Source organism: Schistocerca serialis, chromosome 4 (genome assembly GCF_023864345.2).
Source record: "Schistocerca serialis cubense isolate TAMUIC-IGC-003099 chromosome 4, iqSchSeri2.2, whole genome shotgun sequence".
In the NCBI taxonomy this organism is placed as follows: Eukaryota; Metazoa; Arthropoda; class Insecta; order Orthoptera; family Acrididae; genus Schistocerca; species Schistocerca serialis.
The window spans coordinates 732,406,604-732,431,150 of record NC_064641.1 but is presented as its reverse complement, the minus strand read 5'-3'; the positions used below and the strand labels follow the sequence as shown (position 1 = coordinate 732,431,150).

At 39.3% G+C, this 24,547-nt stretch overlaps 1 protein-coding gene across 6 annotated transcripts in view; it reads left to right on the top strand.

Moving 5' to 3' along the window:
- LOC126473250 (ribonuclease 3) overlaps positions 1-24,547 on the top strand; it is a 313,037-nt gene that overhangs the window by 92,525 nt on the left and 195,965 nt on the right. For 5 of the 6 annotated variants that reach the window (XR_007586426.1, XR_007586425.1, XM_050100177.1 and 2 more), the window contains exons 13-14: positions 4,070-4,213; positions 10,137-10,357. Coding sequence is in view for 4 of the 6 variants with exons in the window: in XM_050100177.1 (XP_049956134.1) it covers positions 4,070-4,213; positions 10,137-10,357 (365 nt within the window). In the remaining 2 variants the exon portion in view is untranslated. The remainder of the gene's footprint in view (positions 1-4,069; positions 4,214-10,136; positions 10,358-24,547) is intronic. The other variant, XM_050100178.1, reaches the window with a different exon arrangement.

Sequence of the window (24,547 nt, the reverse complement as noted above, 5' to 3'; positions counted from 1 at the left end):
GACTTCCAGTATTACCATAATGACTTCCACACGTACTAATTTTCTTAGTTAAAAAATCTGCAATAATTACGACAGATGTTAACCATGAGGTGAGGTGCTTATGACATTGTAAGAAAATTGTAGCAATCCAAAAAATGTAAATGTAGATCAGTGGTGCCCTTACCTGATTGTCTTCGCAATGTATAGGCAAACATACACACACACACACACACACACACACACACACAAAGAAATGCTATAATTTGGATAAATTCTTCCTTTTACAATTTTTTGCCACAGTTTTTGTTTACATCAATGGGTTCTATTCACATTGTTACATGCAAAGCAAAAGAACATATATAGGCATATATAATACAGTTCTTCATTTATTGCACCCCATGTTAGTGACATTGAAATGTTTGCCTCTTGAATTTATATTACAAGAGGAAGACCTGGCATATTACTATTATGAAAACTTTTCCCAGAATATCATGGCAAATAGAAACTGATTATTATGCTACTCCATGACAGACGAGTGAAACATACTGGCGTAATGGCATACTTAAAAAAAGAAAGATAAATGTAATTAATGATTATTGTTAAATCATGTAAGTTATATATTCTTGTAATTATCAGACTGCCATCTATTAATATCAAGCCATCAAAGCACCTGTCGATGTCATTGTTTGAAGGTTATTGCCCAACCAATCTAACATGATTCTCAAGTAAATAAATATACATAAGGAATGAAACGAAATGATTGACCACACAATCTGAGGTTGGTTCTACTTAGTGGTTCTACTTAGCAGTATTGAATAGCTAACGAGAGAACACGTGATATGTTCTGTTATTCTATCTGTGAACAATTTGTCACCAGTCCTGGCCTCTAAATGTTCATTGAAAGTTATTGTTATTTTCCTGGGACATTATCAGGTGTGATACCATAATTAAATTCCACTTACACATTTACAAAAAATATCTTGTATTTTATTTATAGATATGGTACGTAGAGACGTGCTTACTCTACAACAGCCAGACAAATGAAGACATCTCAGAAATGCGAGAAGAAATTAAATGCCATATCATTTGTTTTACAGCAAAAGATACACAGAGTTCATTTCCATTTGGCCTCTTTAACAAAAATCTTTGAGCAAACATTTTTATTAGAATTTAATTATAAGATATATTTGTACATATTTGTCTTCTGACTGAAGATCACAATAACATTTTTATGAGGTTACGTGGGGACATTGTTTATTTGTATTTCATGGCTAGTGTATATAACATTATAAAGTCCAAAAATGGCCAAATTGAGTTATGATGTTCACCAGTATTGTTACATCAATCTTTTTCTCCTCTATAAAAATCACATCCCTAGCTGCGCAATCTGTAGCAGCAATAGCAGTCTTCAGAATATTGTAAGTCATCTAAGGAATTTATTCACTGATGAAAACAATCACAGGTTATGTTGCAGTGTTTTTCGTAGGTGAGTGGTAACTCAATTGACATCATAACTGCAGTTATGACATTTGTGCAGGGAAAGTTTACTGTTTACAAGTGCGTGATGTTTATCATTGTTGCTATTAAGTTGGGAGCATTGTCATCTAAGGTAGCTTGTTGCTAATAATATCTATGCTGATTATAGATGTGCTCATCAGTACGAGTATAACCAGTGATTTCGCATAGAATAAGAATTAGTATGGAGCTCTGTGAATGGGTTTTGATTTCACTGCTTTTATAATTGGTGTCAGTAATTAAGCTCTTCACTAATTGTGTAATCAAATCAAACATTGAAAATAATGAGCAAGGTTCTCAACCTAATGAATGCTGTTGAACGTAAGTACTAATTTTCTCTTGTATCAACAATGATAAAGAACAAAATTTTGTATAGAGAATTGGAAACCTGAAAAGAGCCCTGAAATTCTGTAGATAGTAGTAAATACTCATTTTGTGTACAGATTAAGAATATTTTTCATAATTTGTTGGCTGCATAGTTCTATTTAGCACCAAAAATAATAATGTGTGTTGTCGCAGCAATAATTATTATTTGAAGCCACCCATTTCTTTCTACAGGAGACCGAACTGTAAATGACAGGGAATCGTCTCCTGAAGCTGGAGGCTGTAATATCTGGTCTCCAAAAGAACACCCGAATAGTAGCACAGATTTAGTGTCAAAAGGCAAGCTTATTTATGTACGTTATGTGCATTATTGTGTCAACATAATACCAATTCTTAGTTTTGTCGTACCAACTGATCTAAAGCCTGGTGTACATGTAACGTTTTGTGCTCAGTCTTACCTGATCATGCCAGATTAGTCAAATAAAACATTACGTGTGAATGGAAGTTTGACAGTCTTGCATGAACTGAATCAAGTTTGACAAAGTTGCAAAAGACTGATGGGCTGGAGCTTTGTGTATATGAAAGATTGCTGACAAGTCTGTGCATGTTGATGCATGTCAGTCTTATTGCTCAAACTTAGCTCTGCTGCCAGCCCATTCTTGGTGATGCTAGTGGTTCCAACTGTTACTTTAGTGCGTGTAGTAGCGAAAGAAAATGGCAGACTTATGACACTGGACTCTCAGTATTTTCATGGAGTTCATAGAGCTGCATCATAGTTTTCCTTGCCTTGGGCAAGTAAAATCTGAGGTTTACAGCAACCGACAGAAGAAAAACCAGGCATACACCGCTTTAATTAATAATACAAGGAAGGGGATTGTAAAGCAGCAAAAGGACTGCTTACCAAAAAGATCAATTCATTTGGAACAGTTTACTGCAAACAGAATGCAAAAATTGAAGTGTCGTTGTAATCTAGAGCTGGAACAGAATAAATTTGGAAATATTCTATGTGCTACTTTGATTTACTTCCCTTGCATGTTGAAGACCAGCACCCAAAAAGATCATGGTCAAACATATAAGACCATTCATTCTAACAATGAATTTGATGCTTATGGAAAATATGTAGCACATAAATTAAAGTATATGATCTTACAGAGAACCAACATGTACTTGCGAGAAAGCTGATTAATGATGATATTTTTTTAAGCTGACCTGGAAGCATTAACAAAAGACTTTGCAGTTGTTAACTGTGCTGGTTCTTCCAGGGGACTGAGTGTAATTCAAGACAATTTTGCTTATAATTATCAGGAAAATCTCCCCAGTAGCATGAAAGTTTCCCACAACCCAGTCATACCGTACAGGTAGTTACATAATAAATATATGTAATTCCTCAAGCTTACCAAGAATTTCGAAATATTAATTGCTAATACTAAATGGTAATTTTGGGAATGATACATAAAATTGTACAGATCCTAATTTATAAATACAATATTTTTTGCAAATTCTAGCTCCAGCTAGCCACTAAAATCCTTAATGTTGCTGAAAGTCTCTTGTGGCAGCTGATAGTTACTCCCATGTCATTGTCTTTCTTTTCAGTTTCTAGGGTTACAAGCTTTAACTGTTTACAGTACGTTCCTGTGTCCACACATAAGTAATAATTCCAGTCACCTGGTTCCTACTGTAGTTCTCGGATAAGATCCATGTAGGAGAATGTCCCTCTCCTCAACAACCAATTCCAGGACGACCTGAACAACATGTAGACTTTGTTTTCATGTTCAGTTTAAGGGTAGATTCTGCAGCATTCTTCAGTACCATAACTGTTTTCTTCCATGATGATTTCGGAATGACTGAGCAAAAGACTGATCAAAAAACTGAGCGAATTAGCTGCACGATTTGTGTCAGTCTAGTCGTCAGTCTTGTATGATCATGTGAGACTGACTATAAAACATTGTGTGTAGACCTGGCTTTAGAGAAGCTTTGTTTTTGTACAGTTGAACTGGTGACAACAGGAAAATGGGCAAAAATTATTGATTCCTCACATTCTGAGAATAGTGGTGACTCTGTTGCCGAGCCTGATTTTTATTGTCACAACAGCTGACGGTTTATCAAGCAGCAATGATGAGAAGGAGCAAAAGAGAATGCGGTTGAAAGCGAAACATAAGAAAGACAAGGGTGGAAGTTTTTGTAGCACATGTATTTTGGGAAACAATGTAATTTAAGCATTTCATTTTAACAGTACACATTTTTATTGCAGGAGAGAACTCCTTACAAACTGATGGGCAGCCCTTAAGTGGTTCTCCATCCACCTCCACAGTGGAACATAATGCAACACGCTCCTCCCCAGACTATGTTAAAACACAGCAATGCTCAAGTAATAAAAGGAAGAGCCCTGAAAGAGGTAGGAATCCTTCCTCCTGTATAGTAAATAGAGTGAAGGAATCCCTCAACAGAGGTTTGGCACATAAAGACCAACAAAATTACAGAAATCCAAGCTAGATTAATGAAGCCTGGATGTGATCCCAGCTTCTGCCAACTGAAATGGCATGATAAGTTTACCCAAGAAAACAGGCAGGGTATTTTTGAACAGTTTTGGCAGATAGGAGATCATAGCAGACAGTGAGAATTCATCTTTCGACATGTGATAAATGTTAGTAGGAAAAAGATCTGAAATGTGACTGAATCAAGAAGAAACATTTCAGGACTTTATTCTCTAACACTTGATGGGAATAAGATTAACATATGTCAGAAAATGTTGCTACATACCCTCTGTATTACAGGTATGGGTGAGGACTGCCATCAAAAAACTGGGGCAGATAGTGTTTTGTCATTTGATATGAGAGTAAAGCATTCCAAAAGGGGGGAATACACTACAACCTGAAATGTAAACAGCTTTCCTTTTGTAGAGTCACATTACACAAGGAGATAAATAACCCAAAAATACCTTGACACCGAACTGAGCATTGCAGAGATGCATAGAATGTACCAAGAATGGATCAAGGAAAGTGTGTATGTCTCCTTGAAACATGGCACATTATGGCAAAGCACTGATATATTCAACCAAGAACATAATTTGTCTTTCTTTTGGCCTAAAAAGAATTTGTGTGACCTGTGCGAACTTTACACTAGTTCTTCTGGAGAAGAGAAAGCAAAGTTGGCAAACAAATATGCCTTCCACAGAAGCTATTGTCAGGGAACTCAAAGAAGAAGCCAAAATTACTTCAATCTCAGTCAAATCCATTATAATTGCAGTGCAGCATTGGATACTCCTCAGTTTGATGTAAACCTGTCTTACTACAAATGGAAACATTTCATCTTCAGTTTACTAGTATACGACGTGGGGAACAAGAGAGGGCACTGTTACATCTGGCATAAGGCCATTACCCATTGTGGTCCAAGTGAAATAGCCAGCTGTGTTTACCACATGTTACAGATGCAAGCCAGTAAATGTAACAAAACATTCGGACTCTTATTTGGATAGCTGTGGAGAGCAAAATAGGAACAGATTTCTATTTTCTATGTTTTTCATTGCGTTACTAAAGTTGAAATATCAATCACACATCACTTTCTAGAAAAGGGGCACTCCCAGAATGAAGGTGACTGAGTGCATGCTCTGATCGAACCAATCTGTGCACATTCTGGATCAATAAGTCACTTTAAATCGAATGAGTAAGGTCACTGGCAAGCCATACACAGCTAACAAAATGAGTCAGGACTTAATATACGACTCAAAAAAATGTGGTGCAAAAGCAACAGTGGATGTATGACACCAGTAAATATAAGGTGATATGCAGTAAAGTACCCTGGGAAATAGCTGTCTGAGAAGAAAGAGCATACAAAGTGTACTTTAAGTGCACTTTAAGTGCACCTACCAAGAAGAAACAAAGTGTGTCTTTGTCCAGAAGCGATCTAGAGGAAGGCTACTATCACCCTGTGAGATCCTGGCACAGGCATTTCACGGGCTTCTGCTGATCAGTAAACAGAAGTTGAAGGATCTCTTGTCCTTAAGCGACAGTAATTGTATCCCAACTGCTTATCATCATTTTTATCAAAGCCCGTTTCAAGATAAACCAGTACACCAGAATGTACTCATCGTGATGTACAAAGTACTGATGAATGAGGATCTCTTGTAGAAAATGCATAAGAACATCATAATATATTACTTTCTCAGTTTTTGTTATCATAAAGCTATTGGAACACAACTTAAGGAAATATGAAGTAGATTTTTGCCAGAGAAAAACATCAGAAGTCTGCCAAGTCCATTTTTGAAAACAGGTAGAGCATTTTAGAATAGGATATTTAAAACCCTTCATTTGTATATGTTTATCTGTCAAAAAAATTGAAATGCATTTGGATTATACTGTTCATTTTAAACTTCTTTTGCTTCTCCTGCAAAACTGGCAGTTTGGAGTTACGATGTGAATACTTGGAGCCGTCAATATTATCTGATTAATTGTGAAGTTTTTTAGCTAATTAGTGCTGATTATTTTTTTTAGTGTAACATAATATGGAGGTGAAATTTGAATATTTCCTGGTAGTCCACCACTGTGTAGGATACGGTGGGACCCTGTTCCAGCAAGAAAATTTTAACCTGGGAATAGACAGTAAATTTTACTGTAGAATTTAACAGACATGCACAAGTGACAGTGCATGTGACTGTGTTGATATTCATATAATGAGTCACATTGCAAATGGGTGCCCTGACATACTTTTCCCTGGTGTTATCAAGAGTCTGCATGAAGCATCCAATGATGCGCTCCACTGGATTGGGTTTTCAATTATTCATGTGTAATCTGGGCCATTTAATGTTATGTAGTATAAATAGTTGCATATGTGTATCTCTTTGTTTAAATGTTTATTGAATTTGTTGTTGTAATTGATGCATACGTTGATGATAATAATAAGTACAAATGCTGCTTAAAAGTAAAAATCTCTCTCTTTCTCTTTCTTTCTTTCTTTCTCCCCCCCTCTCTGCATATGTATTTTTTCTTCGCTTCATACTGTAATACTGTAATGAATAGTAATTCTAATTTTTTTATTGTTTTAGGTAATGTAGCTGTCTTTATAAAATCATATGCTTTTGGTCAACCGGATTACTTAAATAAAAGTATGGGAAATGTGCTGTAAAATAGTTTTACAACTTGATTACAATCAAAACAATAAGTAGGTGTGAGTTGGCTGGCTGTGGGGTTGTGGTGGTGGTGGTGGGATTAAAAAAAAATGCTTTTGAGACCCCTGGAACAACCAGGAAAAACTTGTGGTTTAGATTCCATGTTAAACTGTAGATCCCCAATAAATAGTAGGATTACTAGGACACATGCCACTCAGTGACCTGGAAATCACTGAGTGGCATCAAATTAAAAGACTTGCACCAGCCCGTTGTGCCCCATGAAATTATTATTATTATTATTTTTATTTTTATTTGTTGCCTGGGGCAATGTAGCTATGTAGGCGTATATGTGTGTATTCTGTGTCAGTTAGCCCTGAAGAAAGATATAATATGAACATTTAGGAATGTTTTCAGTCTTATTTATGTGCCTCCGAACACTTCAAAGTTTACCTTTACTTCTTTTATCATAAATTACTTTAAATTCAGTGTTGCTTTTTCCAGTTACGTTAATTATACTCTTCAAAGTAGTGGACAGGAAGCTCATTATCTTTAAATGCAGCACTTACTTCCTGAACAATTTGTTGAAGTAGTGGTACGATATTTGTTAAATGAGTGCATCTGTGTTGACCATTCTTCACAAAGCCACTGCTCAGTCGTTTACAGAGGCACCATTTCATTGTATGAAAGTGTGACTAACTATTTGCCTTTAGCAGCTCTTGATGTTGATCTCAGGACTTAAGAATACTGTTGTCAAAGAAGTCTCCTGCATTTTTCTTTTCTGTTACAACATAGTTAGATGAAAAATATATTTATGCAAAATTGATTGATGATTCAATGTAATTAGTTGTTTTCCAACTCATATAATTTCTTTGAGGTGGCATCCCAGGTTCTCTAGAAGAATTAACTACAATTGCTCATGTTCAGCAATGGAATTAACCTGCTATTGTCAGTTTTCATTAAGAGAGTAAATATAAACAATGTAAGGAAAAACTAGATTGCTATTTACCATAAATATGACATGTTAAGTTACAGACAGTAAAAGAAAAAGAAACACACCCACACAGTCACTCACACAAGCAAGCACACCTCATGCACACATGACTGCGTCTCCAACAACCTGGAACAGAATTCAGCTGTAACATGAATGAAAGCAGTGATCTGGAGGGGTGGGGAAGAGAAAGGAATGGTGTTGTACAGGTGGGGGGACAGAAGACCGCTATCTGGTAGAGAGTGCAGGGCTAGACTTCCAAGATGACAAGGTGCCTGTTAGGTGGAGAGAGTGGGAACAGTATGTTACTGTAGGTTGAGACCAGAATAATTTCAGGAGCAGAGAACGTGTTGTAAGGATAACTCTCATCTTCACAGTTCAGAAAAGCTGGTGGTTGAGGCAGAATCCCAGTGGCTCAGGTAGTGAAGCAGCCATAACCAAACATGTGTTATGTTCAGCTGCATGTTATGCAACACGGTGGCCTACTTTGCTCTTGGGCATAGTTTGGTGGTGGCTGTTCATCCTGGTTGGCAGCTGGTTGGTAGTCATACTAATATAAAAAGCTGTGCAATGTAGCAGAGCTGGTACATGACACAGCTGCTTCCACAGTTGGCCCAGCCTCTGTTGGGGTCGGATAAGCCTGTGACACGAGCGGACTAGGAAGTGCTGGGTGGCTGGAATGGGCAGATCTTGCACCTGGGTCTTCCACAGGGATATGGTCCTTGTGGCAAGGGGCTGGGATTGGGAGTGGCATAAGGATGGCGTAGGATGTTGTGGAGGTTGGGTCAGCAATGGAACACATTTTTAGAAGGAGTTGGGAGGTTCTGGCGTAGGATGTTCCTCATTTCAGAGCATGATGATTGGTTATCAAAGCCCTGATAAAAGATGTGGTTCAGTTATTCCAGTCTGGGGTGATATGTATTATGAAGGGGGCACTCCTATGTGGCTGGTTCTTGGGGTGGTAGGAGGATTGGAGGTGAGAGGGAAAACAGTATGGGAGATCTGTTTAGTGGACTAGGTATAGGGATAGCATCTGTCTGTGAAGGCCTTAGTGAGACCCTCAGCATACTGGGTAAGGGAATTCTTGTTACTACAGATATGCCGTCCTTGGGTGACCAGGCTGTGTGGGAGGGATTTTTTGTTATGGGAGTAAGACAGCTGTTGAAATGCAAGTATTGTTGGAGATCAGTGGGTAATGTGGACAGAGGTGTGGACGGAGCCATCAGAGAGAGGGAGTGTAACATCCAGGAAGGTGCCACATTGGGTTGATGAGGCCCAGCTGAAGAGGATGGGAGAGAATGTGTTGCAGTTATGAAGGAATGAATATTGGGTGTCTTGGCTCTTAATCCAGATTATGAAAATATCGATGAACCTGAGCTAGGCTAGAGTTTGTTGTTTAGGGAGGCTAGGAAGGTCTCCTCTAGATGCCTGATAAACAGTTTAGCACAGGAGGGTGTCATGCGGGTGCTCATGGCTGTGCTGTGGATTTGTTTGTATACCATCCCATTAAAGGAGAAGGAGTTAGTATAAATTTAGTAAGGTGTTTGGGAATTAGGGAGTGGATTTATAGTTTGAAGCACATTACAAAAGATAATGTTCAATAGTGGTAAGACTACGGGCATGATAGATGTTGGTGTATAGGGAGGTGTTTCCAGCACTGACAAGTAGGGATCCAGGACGTAAATGGGTGAGGATGGTGGAGAGTCAGTGAAGAAGATGGTTGGTGTGTTTGATGTGAGAGGCTAGATTATGGATAATTTGTTGGAGGTGTTGGGCAATGAGGGCCAAAATTCTTTCACTGGGGCACAATAACCAGCAACAATGGGCCGTCCAGGATTGTAAGGTTTGTGGATTTTGAGTTTGTGGATATCTATATGCATACAAAAAGATTCACATTGAAACATCTTTTAATTCATCCAGAATTATGTGTCGGATTGCAGCCTCCTCCTACACAGTCTTTTGAATAGTCGTGGAAAGATACTTGTGAACTGTACAATTTGTGATCAGTGTTATTGTCAGCAGTCCGTGTGTGTGTGTGTGTGTGTGTGTGTGTGTGTGTGTGTGTGTGTGTGTGTGTGTGTGTGTGTGTGTGTGTATGTGTGTGCACGTGAAAGAGGGAGGAGGGGGGGGGGAGACAGAGGGGGGGGGGGGGGGATGGATAAACAAACTAGTCAGGGGTTGCAGAGAAACTGCCTGAATATTAAAAACCATGTTTTTGTGTTCTAGGGATTAATACACTCATCAATATTATGTCACGTTTTGGGAAAAAGACAGAAACTGAGTCAAATATTACTCACAATGAAAGGCTGGAATTCTTGGGTGATGCTGTAGTGGAATTTTTGTCCTCTATTCATCTGTTCCACATGTTTCCTGACTTAGAAGAAGGAGGACTGGCAACTTACAGAGCAGCTATAGTCCAGAACCAGCACCTTGCTGTTTTGGCTAAGGTTTGTAGTTCATCATACCATACAAATAGATATATGTAAAGAGTAATCTGCTGTTTTATGTAAGTGTTCAGGTATGTCATATTTTTGTTTTGGGCTTGACTCAAATGTCACTCACTACAATGCTTACCTGTTGTCTCATCCCAATACTATCTTTCTCTCCTCTGTAATTAGAGATTTCCGTGACTGATAGCCATGATATTGAACATATTGCTCATAGTCTTAAAATTACCATTTTGGATTTTTGCCAGTAAGCTGTTACATTGTCAAGAACATGGGAGCTTTCAAGCAAGAAGATACCTCAACATTCTATTGTCAGTAATTTTAAACTAACTGTAATAATCAGTCTGAAACATCTGCAACAAAAAATATCTTTCCAAAGCATCAAATTAAATTTGACACTGCAGAACTTCCATGTTTTACTTTCATTTCTATAACAACCATTTCCTGCATCCTGCTATGAAGTGATAGCAGTGGTAAGAGTTTTGGAGAAATATCCTCACATACACAAACTCATACTAATCAGCAAGACTTATAGAACTTACAGGCACATATTATAAGCAAAACGGGCAAAATTTAGTGTAGAATACGTCAGATTTGAAAACTAGACATTTTTATTTTTGGACTGCAGTAATGTTTGGTGGAGCCTTTGCTTATTTAATAAATGTATTTATGTTATGTTTTACTGGCCTCTGTGTGCACAAATACAGCCATTTCATCCTAAACTTTGTATTTTGAACAAATCATCAGAAATACACTTTTCAGTCACAACAAAGTCTTGAATGAATAATCGTGAGAGGTACACATTTGCAAATTGCTTATGTTTCAGAACAAATAATACGTTCCATGTAGACATTGATGGTACCAAATTTAAAAAGTATACATGATTGTCTTTGATATATTGATGATGGAGTTTACTACTATTTACAATACATGACTGTCTGTCAAAGGGAGCATTACTCATTACACAATTTGTGGAAATGCATTTCTGTACGGTATAGGGGGATATATTGTCTTAAAAACTAGATGAATTGTATGGGCTGACTGGCTGAGGGTGCAGCTGAGTGGTGAGCCAGAGGGACCCAGTGACTGACTGGTGCTTGAGATGACATCTTGTTGCTTTTAATGACAACATTTCTCCATCATCAGTGGGAGGTGAACACCTCCCACTTCGGCACAGTGATCAGTGATAGACAGCAGTTAGCTGTCCCCCAGTCTAGATGGAGGATACATGCATCAGCATCCAGTGATTCTGACATCAGACTTGGGAAGTGAGCCAGGCACCCATCATAGGCCAAGGCTCAGACATCAGCAACACGCTTCTTCTTCTCGCTGTGTCGGGTCTCTGATGTCATAACTTTGGTATCACAATAGTACTGTTGAGCTCTGAATACCTTTGTCTCAAAATTGACAGTTATTGATACTGCCCTGGTGCACACTTATTGCAGTATTGCCTGGCTTCATCACATAGCTTATAACATAGCTATAGCTCTGGTGTGGTGACACTCTCCTATGCACTCTATTACCACTGTGCAGCGCAGGTTTCCCAGAGCATGGCTAATACATCTCACAATCCTTTTGCATACATGTTTCTATAAACTGCGTGTTGTCCCACTGTGCTTACTGGCTAGCGGTAGTTAACACAATGTTCCATGGCACCTACTTACAAATGTCACTTAAGACTAGGTAGCAATGCTACAGAATGTTCAGAGGGAATTTACACAATGTGTATTGATAATGATGATGATGTCTAGTGGTTTTGGACAGTAAACGATGAGGTCATCACCACCCAGTAAAAGGTTTTATTGTACTTACAAGAAAATTAGCACAGGGCATAGAAACTTACAATTAAATGGTGTGTACAAGCCACAGAGGACTGCCTAAGGTTCTCAACAAAGAATTGTTCACACAATATAATTTGTGGAGGTGGCATTGCAACACGTTGAATAATATTCAATAATAAGAACCAATCAGCTTGCCTATGAATTTCACAGTCCGAAGAATACAGTGTGAAGATTACTGGTAGAGTGCCAATTACACCTTAGTGATCAATAATGTGTTTTTTATGTCAATAAAAATGCGATCAAATGATTTTGTTCTCAGTGTTTAGTTCTGTCAGTGGATTATTTAGCACAGTAATGCAGTATCGAACTTCATAAGAGTTTGCATTGTTCTTTAATGATGCCTCCCTCAACTGCAGTGGTGGTTTCAGCTGCCATCTGTAGTAGTGAAAATCAATATGCCATGCTTACCTCAGATCACTAACAGGTATTCACTCTATCACAAGCGTGAAAGATGGACCTTGTTTGCAGTTACCTGTAGTTCATTTGACATGTGTAGCCTTGGTTGTTAAAAAACGGTATCACTTCTTGTCCCCAATATGTTGTTTCAGCATTGCAATGCATCATCCTATTTCAGCATTAATGAGAGTGAGCACCTGCACAACACATATTTTAAACATGGGATTGGAAAGGGAGGTCCTGTCCCATGGCCAGTGTAATCACCAGATCTTTCTCCAACGATTTCTTTGGGTATAGGAAATCATTGGTGTTTTAAACTCCAATAGAAGCAGAAGAGAAACTTATTAGTAGCGTTCTAGCTGCCTGTCTCATTAAACCACGGACAACAGGGATATTTTGAAAGAGTGCATCAAAATTTATGCATTGTTGTATGCATTGAAATTAGCAATTGTCATTTCGAACAGTTCCTGTGACTTAAAATCTTTGCAATAAAGTGTGAGTGATTTATATCAATAAACAACTAAATATTATTATTCCAAACTTTAGGTCCTTATCTAAGAGTACTTAGTTTGGGATCCTCCACCAACAGTATAATTTTGACCCTACAGATTTGGGGCATTCTGTATATCTTACACAAAAGTAGTTTTGTCTCACTCTTACTTGTTATTAAATATCACAGTTCCGTGCAATATCTACACAAGTTTCATATTCAGACCAACCATGCTGAATAGAAAAAGCTTGTTATCACAATAAACTATGTGCTCAAAAGTAAATAAACACTCAACTCGTTACACTTGTGTGATTTTGTACAGTGCTTACAAGGTCATTTTAATGGAGACTCCATGCATCAACATCATAGAAATGTTTCTTGTCCGAATGAATCAATGGAGAGATAATCACTACTCACATCTGTTGGATTTAGCTTCAGACTGCTGTTCACGTGTCCACTAGATGGTGGGAAATAAGCAAGAATAAGTGGTGGCCAATCAACCAACATTTGTTGATCTCATGACCACAACACACACTGAAAATATTTCAGATTAAGATATGGACAATCTAACAATAGAAATAGGATGAAGCATCCAACTGAACAAAGAGGTCATAAGCAAATCTAAATACCAATATGTTTTAAACCTCTCATGCAAATATAAGATGGGTTTACTACTTATCCAAGAATATCACTTAGAGAACAAAGATAAAACTGAAACAAGAGCAAAATTCTGGGATATGATATTTTACGAATAACCTGACATCAATTTTATGCAAGTGTAATGTATATGTGAACTGACATTCAAGAAGTATTTGCATTAACAATGTCAACAGATGATGACATACACATAATAGCAATCAGAAGAGGAGGAATGACAATTGTAAATGTATACAGACTGCCCACAGTTCTTTGGTCTTCACATGATGCTAAGTTAGTTAGTTAGTTAGCTGCATGTTCCATGAATCGTAATTGTGACCTCTAGCTATAATATTCATCGGTAGCCATCAGTTCCCTTTTTTGACTTCAACAGTCATTATTCTGTTTGGAAGTACTGTTTCATGTAGGGATAATGCAATGCCAGAAATAAAAAGGGCAGAAACCAGAAAAATGATTTCGCTTGAGAGTAAAAGAGAATACCAGGTGTTCGTGTAGGCATGGCCAATTGCCGAGGTGGAGCTCATATGGAATCACATGAAGAAGCTGCTAAGTGTGGCAGGGCATTGTTGGTATAGAATACTGACCATGTACACTCACATCAGGCCTCATAGGACAGTGACCGGAAACACCTATATGTAAAGTGGAACATGGTCTGCCACACAGTATAAAGACAGAGGCAGAGGTGTCCGACAGAGTAGTTAGGAGTTCACATTTGTCTTAGATGGACCTGTGTCACTTAGAGAACAAAGATAAAACTGAAACAAGAGCAAAGTTCTGGGATATGATATTTTACGAATAACCTGCCATCAATTTTATGCATGGGGCCAGGACATACAGTATTCACTCTGGCTCTGCTCATGTTCAAACTTAGCCTCATACGTCCCTCCAGAGGAACTTTACAGTTAGGAATTGTGTACTTTCATTCATTCATTTAGTTTTGCTCAGACAAGGATTAGAGACTGTTGTTCAAGTGTTGGCTTTTGTTTGTATATTTCCTGACTGTGTTCCATAATTCCTTCAAAACATTCAATTAGCCATCACCACATTATCTAACTGAATGGATCTTTCTCAGTATCCATGTCATTTAGCATCTAGATCATATGCTGGACTTGACATAAATATTTTGTGCTGTTATATGGTGGAGATGGTCATGGATTAGTGTGTTCTCATTGCCTTGCCACGGGTTATTGCAATAGGTGATCCTTCTGGAATACTGAAACTACTCTGACCAATGTCAAGCAAAACAACAAAATGACTTTGAGAGTCCTTTGTAATACTTTAACAAGCAGTATGCAGACCAGCAGCAGAGCCAGGAAAGCAAGCATCCCTCTTGCCTAGAGAGCAAGAGAGGGATGGATAGTGCCCAGACAAGAGAGTAGAGGAGACCAGGACTAGTCCAGTGGACAAACTGTGGGCTGGTCTGCGAAGAAGGGTTTTAAGTTTCCTGCAGATAAGTGTGTCTGTGTTCATTTTAATCATTCTTGTCGTACTTTTAATTTACGTAACTTGCATTTGAAGGATGCCATTCTACATTTTAAAGACTCTAGTGAGGTTTCTGGGCTTGTTTTTGACTCCAAACCAGACTGAAAGCCAGAACCCACAAGGTATTGAATATTGTAAACTGCCTTAGCCACAGGTCTTGGGAAGCGGATAGGGAATATCTACTTGTGTTTTACAGGGCTTTTGTGCATTCACGGCTGAACTCTCGATGCACAGTGTATGGACAACAAGCTCTTCTTACCTGAAAATTATTGACAATATCCACATTGAAGTTATTAGGCTCACCACAGGTGCTTATAGGACCAGCCCCATATCCAGTCCTGTACTGAGGCTGGAGAACCACCGCTCACCATCCAATTGGCAGCTTCTCATGATGCATCAGGTGTAAAATTTCCTTGCAGCTCTGACCTCACCTACATACATATTGTTGCTCGTCCATGAGCAATACTGTTTCGGATCCACATACAGTGTGTGCTGGAGTCACTTGGTGCGAAGCATATACAACCCCAAATTCAGGGTTTTAACTGCCTGCCACCATGGATACTGCTGCAGCCCGGAGTAATTTTAGATTTGTTGCAGTACAGGAGAGATTGCACTCCTGCTTTAGTTTTAACATGATATTTTCTGAAATTTTGAATGAGCACCACAACTATGTAGCTGTCTTTATGGATGAGTTTAAAGAGGGGGACTCTGTTGGTGGCTTTGTTGTTTTGCCGGATCATATTGTCAAGGTCCAATTGCCTCGAGACTTTACCATCTGTGATGTGGAATTATATGCGATCTTGTGGGCACTGGAACAGATGAGATGTTCGTCAAGTGCTTAATATCTTGTCTGTTACAATTTTCTGTGCTTGCACTCAGAAAATAAAGTAGTCTAGAATATACAGGACACCCTCCTCCGACTACAAGGGCTGAATTGGCGGTGTCTTTCTGCTGGGTACCCGGGTACATGGCCATTATGGGGAACAAAAGAGCAGATCTGGCAGCCAAGGAGGCTTTTCATTATCCTCAGTTATTTCAGTGTGCCATGCCCCTTCATGTGCTATAGCCTCACTGTTGAGGTACAGAATCTTGCATTGATGGGAGGATGAGTGACTATAAGTGACAAATAACAAGCTCAGACTAGTAAAGCCCACATTGCGGCCATGGCATACTTATTTCCAACCACGTTGATGGAACGAGGTCCTCCTTACTTGTCTTTGCAAAGGCAACAGCATGACTTTTTGTTCAAGTGAGAGGACCTTCCAATGTGTGGTGCTTGTGGCATACGGATTACTGTATGCCATATTGTATTACAAAATGTTTTATTTTGCTGACCAGAGGGCAGCTGCAGATTTGCTGATAAATCTACCCTCTATTTTAAATTATGTCCAAATGAATGTGATGAGAGTTTTAAGGTTCTGTGAATTGTCCAACTTGTTTCCTAAAATTTGAGGGAGATGTCCTTAATGTAAGTGGTTGGCCAGTCACATTACCTTGTGGCTTTGTTTTAGGTCTTCTGTGGTTTTACTTCTGCTTTAATCATATGTATTGCAACTTTCACCCTTTCTACATTGTCTGAAGACATGTGAGATGAGTGATTTTGTGAGTGAATGCGAATGAGATGGGGATGAGTGAATGCTTGTCAGTCTATATTCCTCCTTCTTCACTGTGTGACAACAGTTTTCCTCATTTGCTCCATATTTGTTTCTTTTAATGTATGTCAGGGTGATAATCTCAGTGTTGAGTGCCTGTAAGCTCCAAACACACACACACACACACACACACACACACACACACACACACATGGACAAACAGTCCCTGGGGACAAGGCAGAGGCAGCAGATGGGCAATGTCTGAGATCAATGCAGACATCGTAGAAAGGTGGACAGTGCAAGGATAGCAATGTGAGGATACAGACAGTATACGCAACACTAGCAGCAGCAGATGGCAGCACCTATCGCAGATGGTGGAAGGCTTGTCAGCAGCAGGATAGCAGCAGTGGATGTCAGCCTGAGTTTGCAGACAATGTCCCACAGCAGAAGGCACATGTCAACAGCAGCAACAGTAGCAGTGGTGGATGGCAATGCAGGGGAGGACAATGCTACATAGCAGAAGGCAGACACCCGCCATGAAGTATTTTACTTGTGATAAGCCAAGCCACCTGGCATGAGACTGTCATACAGACTGAATAATAAGAAAGGTAGGGATGATTGTATCAGGGAATCAGCCACATCATGGGTAATCAGATGCTTATGGTGTAACTGTCCAAGTTTTGGGTGCCCAATGTGTTTTAATTGCAAATTAACTGATCACTACATGAGAGACTGCACGAAGAGCAGTTGCCATGCACAGAAGGAAGCCCAAAGGAAAAGATTCATTCCTATTGGGAAACCAAGTAGTTTAAGGCCATGCCTGGAAAGATATTAACAGTTGACTGCAAAGACAGAGAAGACTATATAAATTGAAGTGCCAGGTAAGACACGAAGAATCATCTGAGATTTCTTGTGCATAGTAGGACAAAAATAAGCCTAGTTCAGAAAAATAGTTTGAGAGACAGTAGGAGGCGTAATCTAGCTGATCGTATTATGATTCAGGGTGTCGCTAATATGGGACAGAGGGAACTTAACTCGGAGATTACGAATGAGAAGTGGAATGCAAGCGAGGCTTTGTTTTCACATATTCAGGAACGATATGGATCTTCGATTCGACAGGCTGCTGGGCAGAGACTTCTTCAAGGAAAATAGTGTCATAATCAGTTGTGACACTGTAAGTCTGTGGATACATGAGGAACACATCAAAATGAAGACGGGGCAAGTGTGTGAGCCCTTTGCAGTGCAATTAGGTATTAGGATTTGGGGAATTGCCAGTATGGTTGTGCAGGTACAGGAAAAGAGAAGGCTCTTGCAGAATAGGCTCAGAAACAGAAAGCAAAAGGCACGTAGAGAAATGAAGACAGAACCACAGGATGAACTTCGCACAGTGCATGCAAGGGAAAAAGAAGGCTGTTTCACAAAAAGCTTAAGTGCAAAGTGAAAAGCAAATAGAACTATGAGGGTGACTAGACATAGAAATATGAGGGTGAGTAGGGGCAAAAAGTGAACTGTTTAGTACAACAGAAGCAGGCAACAAAGATGCTAGAGAAATGTTCAAGAGACACAAGCAAGTTGAAAGAAGAGTAACAACAGGACCTTGAGAGGAATGGGTGTGACAGATAAGAATAAAAGTGAATGGAATGAGAAGGGCTATCATTCTGAAACAAATCACCAAGGGCATGTGTCTACCTGAGGTGTTAATGGAAGTGGAATCAGGAGAATGAATAACAAGTGTACTGAACTCTACAGATGAGAATGTGTAATGTGTCAGTGGAATTCCCATAGATGGTTGCCAAAGCAGTACTAGAGGAGGAATCATTCAGGGTGAGTCACGTCTGTAAAGAGAAGCCGCAGATGAAAGTGCAAATAAATACAAAAAGAGAATATCCACATGAGTCATTTGAAAGTGGAAGTGGAACCAGCCTTTATGGAGCTATGCATCATGTTCAGTGTCCTTTCCATTTGCTGGGAAACAGTATTAGGCACGAAATTAAACTGCTACTGGAAGTGGAAGGCAGGGTAATTTGTTTGAAATGCTACAGTATACCACAGTCCCAAAAAGAGATGCTCCAGCAATAGACTGAAAAGATGTTAAAGGATGATGTCATAGTATCAAGATGAACTGGACAGAACTTTCCATGGAAAATAATCCTGAAAAAGATGGATCCCTCTGGAATGCAAAAATGGCTTATAGTTGCAGACAATAGGCAACTGTGTGATATCTTCCTACATCCAGCTTATCCGTTGCTGAGAGTAGGCAAAATTCTTGATGGTCTGGAAAAGACAAAAGTAGTTCTCAGCACTCGATTTACCGAAGACTATTATTAGATCTTATGAGACCAACAGAATGGGAAAATCACTACATTCAGTACACCGTATGAGCATTACAAATACAAACAAACCTCCATGGGCCTTAAAACAGCTCCAAATGCTTTTCAGGAATGGATGACCCCCATTTTAAAAGAATTACAAGGTATAAAATTGTGCATTATCTTGGATGATGGATGATATTTGGCTTTTCCTTGTTGTTGTTGTTGTTGTGGTCTTCAGTCCTGAGACTGGTTTGATGCAGCTCTCCATGCTACTCTATCCTGTGCAAGCTTCTTCATCTCCCAGCACCTACTGCAACCTACATCCTTCTGAATCTGCTTAGTGTATTCATCTCTTGGTCTCCCTCTACGATTTTTACCCTCCACGCTACTCTCCAATACGAAATTGGTGATCCCTTGATGCCTCAGAACGTGTCCTACCAACCGATCCCTTTTTCTAGTCAAGTTGTGCCGCAAACTTCTCTTCTCCCCAATCCTATTCAATACCTCCTCATTAGTTATGTGATCTACCCATCTAATCTTCAGCATTCTTCTGTAGCACCACATTTCGAAAGCTTCTATTCTCTTCTTGTCTAAACTATTTATCGTCTATGTTTCACATCCATACATGGCTACACTCTATACAAATACTTTCAGAAATGACTTCCTGACACTTAAATCTATATTTGATGTTAACAAATTTTTCTTCCTCAGAAACGCTTTCCTTGCCATTGCCAGTCTACATTTTATATCCTCTCTACTTCGACCATCATCAGTTATTTTGCTCCCCAAATAGCAAAACTCCTTTACTACTTTAAGTGTCTCATTTCCTAATCTAATTCCCTCAGCATCACCCGACTTAATTCAACTACATTCCATTATCCTCGTTTTGCTTTTGTTGATGTTCATCTTATATCCTCCTTTCAAGACACTATCCATTCCGTTCAACTGCTCTTCCAAGTCCTTTGCTGTCTCTGACAGAATTACAATGTCATCGGCAAACCTCAAAGCTTTTATTACTTCTCCATGGATTTTAATACCTACTCCGAATTTTTCTTTTGTTTCCTTCATTGCTTGCCCAATATAAAGATTAAATAACATCGGGGAAAGGCTACAACCCTGTCTCACTCCCTTCACAACCACTGCTTCCCTTTCATGTCTCTCAACTCTTACAACTGCCATCTGGTTTCTGTACAAATTGTAAATAGCCTTTTGCTCCCTGTGTTTTACCCCTGCCACCTTCAGAATTTGAAAGAGAGTATTCCAGTCAACGTTGTCAAATGCTTTCTCTAAGTCTACAAATGCTAGAAACATAGGTTTGCCTTTCCTTAATCTAGCTTCTAAGATGAGTCGTAGCATCAGTATTGCCTCACATGTTCCAATATTTCTACAGAATCCAAACTGATCCTCTCCGAGGTCGGCTTCTACCAGTTCTTCCAACCGTCTGTAAAGAATTTGTGTTAGTATTTTGCAGCTGTGACTTACTAAACTGATAGTTCGGTAATTTTCACAACTGTCAACTCCTGCTTTCTTTGGGATTGGAATTATTATATTCTCCTTGAAGTCTGAGGGTATTTCGCCTGTCTCATACATCTTGCTCACCAGATGGTAGAGTTTTGTCAGGACTGGCTCTCCCAAGGCTGTCAGTAGTTCTAATGGAATGTTGTCTACTCCCAGGGCCTTGTTCGACTTAGGTCTTTCAGTGCTCTGTCAAACTCTTCATGCAGTATCATATCTCCCATTTCATCTTCATCTACCTCCTCTTCCATTTCCATAATATTGTCCTCAAGAACATCGCCCCTGTATAGACCCTCTATATACTCCTCCCACCTTTCTGCTTTCCCTTCTTTGCTTAGAACTGGGTTTCTATCTGAGCTCTTGATATTCATGCAAGTGGTTCTCTTTTCTCCAAAGGTCTCTTTAATTTTCCTGTAGGCAGTATCTATCTTACCCCTAGTGAGATAAGCCTCTACATCCTTATATTTGTCCTCTAGCCATCCCTCCTTAGCCATTTTGCACTTCCTGTCGATCTCATTTTTGAGACGTTTGTATTCCTTTTTGCGTGCTTCACTTACTGCATTTTTGTATTTTCTCCGTTCATCAATTAAATTCAGTATCTCTTCTGTTACCCAAGGATTTCTACTAGCCCTCGTCTTTTTACCTACTTGATCCTCTGCTACCTTCACTATTTCATTCCTCATAGCTACCCATTCTTCTTCTACTGTATTTCTTTCCCCCATTCCTGTCAATTGTTCCCTTATGCTCTCCCTGAAACTCTGTACAACCTCTGGTTCTTTCAGTTTATCCAGGTCCCATCTCCTTAAATTCCCACCTTTTTGCAGTTTCTTCAGTTTTAATCTATAGTTCATAACCAATAGATTGTGGTCAGAGTCCACATCTGCCCCTGGAAATGTCTTACAATTTAAAACCTGGTTCCTAAATCTCTTGTCTTACCATTATATAATCTATCTGAAACCTTCGAGTATCTCCAGGCCTCTTCCATGTATACAACCTTCTTTTATGGTTCTTGAACCAAGTGTTAGCTATGGTTAAGGTATGCTCTGTGCAAAATTCTACCAGGCGGCTTCCTCTTTCATTTCTTACCCCCATTCCATATTCACTTACTATATTTCCTTCTCTTCCTTTTCCTACTACCGAATTCCAGTCACCCATGACTATTAAATTTCCGTCTCTCTTCACTATCTGAATAATTTTTTTGATTTCATCATACATCTCTTCAGTTTCTTCATCATCTGCAGAGATAGTTGGCATATAAACTTGTACTACTGTAGTAGGCGTGGACTTCGTGTCTATCTTGGCCACAACAATGCGTTCACTATGCTGTTTTTAGTAGCTTACCTGCACTCCTATTTTTTTTTATTCATTATTAAACCTGCTCCTGCATTAGCCCTATTTGATTTTGTATTTGTAACCCTGTATTCACCTGACCAAAAGTCTTGTTTCTCCTGCCACCGAACTTCACTAATTCCCACTATATCTAACTTTAATCTATCCATTTCCGTTTTTAAATTTTCTAACCTACCTGCCCGATTAAGGGATCTGACATTCCATGCTCCGATCCGTAGAATGCCAGTTTTCTTTCTCCTGATAACGACGTCCTCCTGAGTAGTCCCTGCCCGGAGATCCGAATCGGGGACTATTTTACGTCCGGAATATTTTACCCAAGAGGACACCATCACCATTTAACCATACAGTATACCTGCATGCCGTCAGGAAAAATTATGGCTGTAGTTTCCCCTTGCTTTCAGCTGTTCACAGTACCAGCACAGCAAGGCCGTTTTGGTTAGTGCTACAAGGCCAGATCAGTCAATCATCCAGACTGTTGCCCCTGCAACTACTGAAAAGGCTGCTGCCCCTCTTCAGGAACCACGAGTTTGTCTGGCCTCTCAACAGATACCCCTCCGTTGTGGTTGCACCTACGGTACGGCTATCTGTATCGCTGAGGCACGCTTTTCCTTAGAGAACCATAATGTGCAGCTGATGGATGTCTTTGTGTATAATACAATAATTAAATGTGCAACGAGCTATACACCACATGAATTGTTCTTTGGAAGAATGTGAAACAGTCCCGGGGTACTATAGCAGCATCCAGCCAGACTGAGGTATAATTTTGACAGTTATGTGTCAGAGCTAAAAGAGCACATGCAAGAAATGCACTGATGTGCTAGAGAACAGAATACATAATGTAAAATAAGATGAAAGGAGTACTATGGTAAGGCACAGGATCCAAAATAATTCTGTTTCAGTGATAAGCGCCTGTTGTTTGATGAGAGTGTGCAGTGAGGCAAATATCGCAGTGGCGAGGTCTGTACACTGTAGAACAAATGAAAGGAGCTAACATAGTAATCTGTCTGAAAAGAAACAAGTATCTTACACCCTCGACCGTGTTCAAAAAGCTAAGCCTGGCATCGATTTCAGCACTGGCCCCATACTCAACAAACTGAGTTCAGGCAGCACCATTGCCTCACTGTGCGTGCTTGACGAATTGAATTCAGTCCACCTGTCTGCGTTGCACCACATGCTCAATGAGCTGATCTTGGACATGTATTCATCCACATTTGGCAGGCTCCATGAAATGCATTTCAATGTCTTCATCAGCTGCTATGTTTGCCCTACATAGTTTAAAGATCTTCAAACAGATGTCGCTGCTTTCTGTTGTGCAAAACAATAATTGTGTTAGGCAGTAGACAAAAAAGTGTAAACAGGTGTAAGCGTGCTTCTTCGTCTTTGTGTGATGACACTGAAAGCTTATTAAGTATAAGTGATGATGAGGAGTCTAGTGACAGAGCTTCGAGTTGTGATGAAGACAGCAATGATGATAACTATAATGAAACTGACTCAGAAACATCAAGTGGTGCAGGGGATGTCAAAGAAGAAGTGATGACTGCTGACAGTGTCTCTAGTTCATAGTCTGGTAATTGTAGCATCGATAGGAGTCCGTTTTCTTTCACAGAAATTCCAGGTGTAAAAAGTTGTTTTTGGAGTCCTCTAAATCCGCTTAAAAAGTTCACTCTTTTACATGACAACTTGCCAAGAAAGATAATGAGCAAAATGAACAAATATGCTGAATAGTTCATAAATGCAGATGCTGATGAAATGAAACAGCGAGTGTGTGTGTGAACAAATGGGTAAAAACAAACAATGGGGAATTGTATTCTGTGTTCACCTTGTTATTACTCCAAGGAGTTATTCAAAAACTGTACTTTGAAATGTATTATTTGAGGAAAGAAGTTCTTCAAACACCAATTTCCCGGAAAGTTATATTGGAAAGCAAATTTCGTCTTCTCATGAGCTGCCTTCATTTTAACAATAACGGTGCTTATTCGAAAGACTGTGGTTTTCCTGCTAAAGTATATAAATTAAAACGTTTCGTTGATCACCTACAAAAAAGTGAAGAGGCTTATTCTACTGAACGTGAACCATCCATTGATGGTTCACTGTTGCTGTGGAAAGATAAACTCCCTACCAAGCACTACATACCAATGAAATGTGCTTGCTTTGGTATTAAATCGTTTTGCTTGTGTGAAGCAAGTTATGGGTATTTATATTGCTTTATAATTTACACTGGGAAAGACACTGAATTTGAGGCACAGTGTAGTGAATAACCTCTAGTAGCATCTAAAGAGGTTCTGTCTTTGCTTTATGCATATTTTAACGAGGGATGTACTGTGTTTACCTCCAGGCTTTAAAATAGTCCTCAGCTGTTCGATTTTCTTATTTTGAAAAGCACACACACACACACACACACACACACACACACACACATATCCATCCACACATATACAGACACAAGCAGACATCAAAACATGTTAACATGTTAAATAACATACTAATAGGAGACAATGTGTAAAACTTGTATAGAATATTACCATTGCCATCTGCTTGTGTCTGTATATGTGTGG